General features: G+C 36.9%; 1 protein-coding gene across 1 annotated transcript; it reads right to left on the bottom strand.

The window, feature by feature from the left end:
• Positions 1-435: 435 nt before the first annotated feature.
• On the bottom strand, positions 436-6,000 carry srek1ip1 (SREK1-interacting protein 1). The gene is made up of 5 exons (XM_012872557.3): positions 5,852-6,000; positions 5,419-5,466; positions 3,055-3,213; positions 2,758-2,824; positions 436-1,462 (listed from the first exon to the last, which is right to left on the bottom strand). Exons 1-5 carry the CDS (start codon positions 5,862-5,864, stop codon positions 1,231-1,233), a joined length of 519 nt encoding a protein of 172 aa, XP_012728011.2. The 5' UTR covers positions 5,865-6,000; the 3' UTR covers positions 436-1,230.
• Positions 6,001-6,555: the final 555 nt, after the last annotated feature.

The following is a 6,555-nucleotide window of genomic DNA, read 5'->3' as shown; positions in this document are numbered from 1 at the left end:
TAGGGGGCCTGAGGGTAGTTCAAATTTCTCTGGAAAGTCTGCGAGCCATTACAATGTTCTACTGATACTCCTGAGATGCAATTTCTCTCCTATTTTACATATAATTTAAGAACATTTTTCATCAATTCAGTTTTAAGTGGATTTTCAAGATTTAAACGGTGTGAGGCTGAGTCACTGACTCACATAATAGTACATGTGTTACAGTATTATTATCTAACAGGATATTAGTGTAGGTTGTGCTTATTTGCCAATATTACTGAAATCAAACAGACTTTTATTGGCCTCGTCAAGAAAATAAACTAGACTTCACTTTGTAATGTCTCGGCAGGTCTGCACTTAATTTAGAAAGTGCATTGCTGCCCTCTGCCTGATGTATGGCTGTACTACACATGCCTGCTTGTTAGGCCTGAACAGGATGTTAAAACGATAGAACAGTTTGAGAGAAAATATAAATTTATTTCGATTGTGAGATCACAATTATCAAAAGGCAAGCATAAAGCTGTAAAAACAAAAGGGCAACTTATGATGGAATAAAGGAGTAACGTTGATGAGTTCTTTGAAATTAATAAATGACCCGATAACTACGGACAGGATAGAAATTGCTAATGGAAAAACATAACCAGCTGAAGACTGCAGTACATCTGTGGTACAAACACCAACATGTGTCCATTATTTACAGCTCCAGTACAAACCAAACTTCTACGTTCAACAACTAAAATGCTTCCTTTGCAACACAAGCTCTCATAGTTTAACTACCAAGGCTTAATAAGCAGCTGTGAAGGACTGGACTCACTACCGGTACCAAGAAACACGTCGGCACCAAGTCACTGCTCACTTCTACTACGGTGGAACTCAAAGAGTTTGGTCCATATTTGACCTTTCACTACAGACTAAAAAACATAAAATCTACACGTAAAGAACAAAATCGGCACAGCTTTAAAACTTTGCACTGATGCACAAATGATCAGACCACACCTATTAAAATTAAAATTGTCAGGTAGACAAAGCAATGCAAAACTTTCAGCACTGCATGTTGTCTGGTTTGCAGCAGCGCTGGATAATACAGAACAGTCGTGGATGATGCTGAGTGATGTAGAGGCCTAGCAGTTTGTGGACACAGGTTACAAAAAAAATAAAATAAAATATATTTACACAAAGATAACGAGAGACAGTGTAGACGATCTGCCTAATAAATATGTGAGCGATCTTGAGGCTTTACAGATTGGTGGATCAGTCACTTTCTGAAGATTCACTAGATGATGAAGAAGAGGATGAAGACGATTTGTGTTTCCTTTTTCTGTCTCTCTTCTTGTGATGCTTTCCATGCACCTTCTTGTTCTTTTTGCTCTTTTTCTTGTGACTTTGTTTCTTTTTCTTTTTCCTGTCCTCCTCGTCGGACGAGGAGCTCGATCTGCTGCGCTTCTTTCTCTTTTTTGGTTCTTCGTCACTTGATGATGAGGATCTAGGTAAAGACGGGGGAAAAAAATTAAGGGCAACTGGAGGAAATAGAAAAAAATAAATAAAAAACTTGACAGCAAATAACATTTTTATTAATAGTAAAGTACTTCAGAAGCCGGCCAATATTTGCCTTTTTTTCCTGTATTTGTATCAGCTGATACCGATTCATTAGCGTATTCAGCAGCAATGCCTTGACATCACATAAAGCGCATACACTGCCACTCCCTCCCTGGCAGAGAAAGTCTAGTAATGCTGTAAGACTGGGTGCCAACAACAAGGGTATGGTTTAAACTTTTAAAGTAGTTTTAACTGTCTAATTTAGCTGCATCTGGCATTTTGAAAGTCTGTCGCTTTCTCACTGAGGGCGGGAGGAAACAGCGGTGTGTGTCTCTGTCTGTATCTAAAAACTCACGTCAGATTTCCAGCTGCCACTTGTGCGTGTCTTTGTCCCCGTGGAGAATTATGTAGCCACATAAAAATAATTACCAATCACAGCATCTAACTTTACATAAAATGTCCGTACACTGCAGCGGTGACGTCATGTTTTTCTCCTCCTTCCCCCCATTGAACTAAAGAAGCTCTTTTCACGGTGACGCGTTCATTAAGTGGAAACAAAGCGCTGCCTTAAGAGTCGTGATGCATGTTCTTCCTGTGTACCTTTCAAACTGCGGTCTGAAGCTGATTGTTAATATTAGCGGATTTAAAATCAAGTTTTGATACTTGTGTAACATTTGTTATCATTCTCATTTTTATCATGTAAATGGAGAAGGAAAAAAAAACATATCGGCCTCAGGAATCAGCGGCACATATCGGTATTAGTTAGACTGATGTCAGAATATTTATTAATTAATGTATTTATTTATTTGAATTAGGAAAATGCACATTCATCAACATGTCAGCTTAAAGCATCATTGTAAATATGCCAGAATTAGCACAAGAGCTAATTTGCATCCGCTGTCCTAAGGCAGGTAAGAACAATGAGCATTAAACAAGACACTACGGAAGACAACAGAGTGGACACAAACAGATCAGATGCCAATAACATAAAATCACAATAAAATTAGGTTAACAGTCTATTTTAGAATAATCGGTATCGGCCTTAAAAAACCTGTATTGATCGATCTCTAAAGTACTCTATTTATTTCAAACTTACAAAATATCATTGTTAAAGAAAGAAAAATGCTCTGCCCCCCCCACAAAATTTTACCCATGTAAGTAATATTTATACCATAACATTTTTCAACTCAAAGAGCATTTAAGTTGAGATCTTCTGCTGATTGTTTCTGAGGCAAAGCTTACCTTTTTCTTGATTTTCTATCTTTGCTCTTCTTTCGTTTACGTGTCTTTTTCCCAACATCTTCATTATCTAAAAAAGTTAAAATTGTGGAGTCAGTGCTGAGAAACGTTGCTCTTAAGCTTAAGTAACAGAGCGTCGGTACTTTTACAAACATTTATGATACAAGACTCATATAGCTCCCAATGATGTCAAAGCTAAAGGGTATTTTTAATGCATTTTGTTTTGATAAATAATATGAACCTAAGAAATACATTAATATGTGATTTAAGACATAAGATGTTAGTGACATGGAAACGGACCTTTATGGCGCTGCAGACTTCGCCCCAGTTTTTCATTGTGCTGAGTGGCGGGAACGTCATCTTCACTCTCCTCGCTGCTGGTGCTGCTTACGTCCAGAACAATGTCTTTCTGCGGGTCAACTCGAACGAAATTTCGGCACTCGAATGTTAAATGGCCCGCTGCGAAACCAACGGGAAGAGAGCAATAGCATGAATGAACCACTGGCCTCACAATTACCCAACTTAACAGTACCCAACTTGCAAGTAAAACAAAATAAAACGGAAAAAAAACCTAATTACTACGCTATTTCTAGTGAATGAATGGACTCAGCACAACCAAAGTGTCAGTATCAAAGAAAAACCTTCACAAATCAAACGTTGTGCAATACCATATTTGGCGTTTTATTTTAATGAGATACAATAATTAGAGGTGCGCTGCAAATAAATTCATTTTTGCAAATTATGCTATGATCATCCTTACAGCAGCTATTCCGGAGGACAAGGTAAGGTTGGGTAACTTTTTTCCGATTCAAAATTCAAACCTCGAAGGTCGTTTCACTTTGTTTTCATGGCTTAGAATGCCAAAATTCGTACTTCTGCATTCAAATGCGGAATATATCTGCCGAAATTAAGATGTTTAATGATAGATGTTGCTACAGTTTATAATGTTCAATTGTAAAACTATGAATTCCTAATAAAAATGAGCTGATCCATGTAGGGAAAAATTCTGCAAACCCAAAATTAAGCATAGAGAATCTGTGCATTTGTCAATTTTTTCCCTTGTAATATTTATAACAGTGGCCCAGGAGTTTTGCCGTTTGTCCTGTAACCCTGTTCGATCGATCCCCCACTTTGACATTTGGGTTCTGTCAGTCTGGCCCAGGGCAGCTGTGGCTACAAACATAGCTCACCACCGTCAGGGTGTGAATGTGTCCTGGCTTTTGTAGGTCACAAGCACCCTAATCTGACTACCAGGCCACCCCTCCCCCCATCACGTTTCTGCAAATAAAGATGCAAAAGATCCAAAACAGCTAAGAGCTTTAAAACAGTTTACTACATCAACACCTGGTTATTAGATACAGAACTGTCATATCCCCATTATGTTTTTTTTTTTTTTTAAATTTGTACAGGGACAGTGCACAACAATATATTCACCTAAAAAACGGGAAATATGCATGGTGTCAGGTTATAGTCAAAAAGATACTTGTTTCCACCTGAAGTCAGTATCGTTTGCAACCTTTTACAATCAATCTGACATCGTTTGCAACGGGACTACCTTCAGACTTTTTGGACTCGGATGCGAGTCTTTTCAGACCCCAAAGACTATTTGCACGCTTAAAGCTTCTCAGGAAGGTGGTGGTCACTGCAATCAACCGATTAATTATTATCTTTTTTGTGGGGAAATATTATGTCTTGTTGTCTCTGCGTGTTATATGTAACCAGTGCACATCCTGAGCCGGTGTCTGTCTGAAAAGAAAATTCCACTACGGTAACATGGTGACAATAAAGATTCTTGATCAGAAAAGCTAGAAGAGCCCAACTTGATTTGGTGAACTTTTATAACGACTCGTAAACATTTCAGGTCAACGGTTAAGAAGCAAATCTAAATTAGGGAGGAACAAGTAATTGCATTTGCAATATAATCACAATTTAAAAAAGCGCAATTTCCAAATCGCAATTTTTGGCTATGTAACAATTAATGGAAAAGACACGTCCTTTAGGCGTTGGTAATATGTTCAAAGAGGGTTTACCTCCACATGGAGGGGACGATAGTTGCAGCGGTGAGATAATCTAATTTTATTATTTGCTTTAGAGTTTATTTAAATCATACCGTTTTTACCAGAAGCTTCCATGAATCTCACCATAGCATTAAGTACTGTTCAAACCATTTAATACATAGACTTGTTTGTTGGTTGCACTTTATGTTCAAGAAGGACTGATGTCCAACTCAACAAGCTATTCTCTTGAATAATAACATTTTGATTAATAAAAAAAAACAGTTCAATTTGTTTTAAATAGTCCTTGTTTGTTTTGTTGCTTGTGGTTTAGGAAAAGAAAAGTCAAAATGAAATCGCAAATCAGAATTACAGTTGAAATAATTGAAATTTGGATTTTTGGCAAAAATCGCACAGCTTTAATCCAAACATTATGGTTAAATGGATAACAGAGTTCATTCATTTAGAAACAGTAACTCTTAACACTTGCAGGCAGCAAAACAGTGGCTTTTAAACGACAAATCCGTGAACAAGAATGGCACGAAATGAATGAAACCTGCACAATTTGGGTGTTTAACAATTTCATGATCACCACCCTGCCTTAGCGAACCAGCAACACATTTAACACAGAAAACGTGTTCTGTAATTTGTGGCTTGATGCTTTACTTACGATATCCACATTTCTTACACCCAGCTCTGATGTTGTCCTTATTGGGCCCTGTAAAATAATAATAATACAACCATAAGAATTAAATACAGACCAATGCTCTTTAACATTATCAGATGGTGATGTAAATAAATTGATTGTATCACGGCTATCCGCTGATTGATCTATCTACTATGGTGGAACAGCAGAACTATGAAAACGTGAACTGTTCACAGCTAAAATTGTATTATTTGTTAACTCATTTATTGCACAAATATCAACAGTGCCTTCTGCTTTAATGAAAAAAGTGTAACGTCAAGGGTTATGATGTTTAACTGTTTGGTTACACGGAGATAAGGTTAGCAACACTTTGCCTAGTTTAACAATATTGTCCAACTCTTTGCTTTATTTCACTCCACTAACAATAAACAACAAAAGAGATAAATAACGAACATACCAGGGAGCGCCATTACAGTTTAAGCGATAAAGTCCAAAGGGTGCAAAAGTTAATGTTGCTTAAGCGCGAAAGAAAGACGTCCGAAGGAAAAATACAGTCGACCGGAAACATTAGTTCTAGAAACTACTAGGTTCCTCTGTCTTCTTCTTCTTCTTGGCATTGAATGTCGGGAGCTGACGACGTCGCGCACAAGCGCCATCCTCTGGTGTGTATTGAGCATGCAGTCTACTTTTAGCTTGCATTCAAGCCAGTAAAAAAATAAAATAAAATAAAATTCGTTTTAAATGTTTCTCTTAAAGGTGTTTTTTTTTTGCTGTTTTTGTAAGCTTGATATTACAAAGTTGATTTTTTAATTTTCTATAGACAAATCACATTTTTTTTCTTGAATGTATTTCGACCTTTATTAAATATATTGTGCATATCAAGTTAAAATTCTTTCACATTATTATTATTATTATTATTATTATTATTATTATTATTATTATTATTATCCTCATCCCTAAGCATTTATGTTCTTATAAGAATACTGTTGTACGAGTATCCAGTGCCTTTTGTGATACTCTGAGGAACAGCGAGTATTGATTATTTATAATCAATACTAGCTATTTATTTATTATTGTCAGGATTCTCTGTGTTGGCTGCTAACTCTACTCCGCAGGTGTGCCTAGTTGGCTGAGGAGGCGTGGTCCACACCTGCAGCTCGT

Source organism: Fundulus heteroclitus, chromosome 9 (genome assembly GCF_011125445.2).
Source record: "Fundulus heteroclitus isolate FHET01 chromosome 9, MU-UCD_Fhet_4.1, whole genome shotgun sequence".
Lineage (NCBI taxonomy): Eukaryota > Metazoa > Chordata > Actinopteri > Cyprinodontiformes > Fundulidae > Fundulus > Fundulus heteroclitus.
This window is presented reverse-complemented; position numbering and strand designations above follow the sequence as displayed.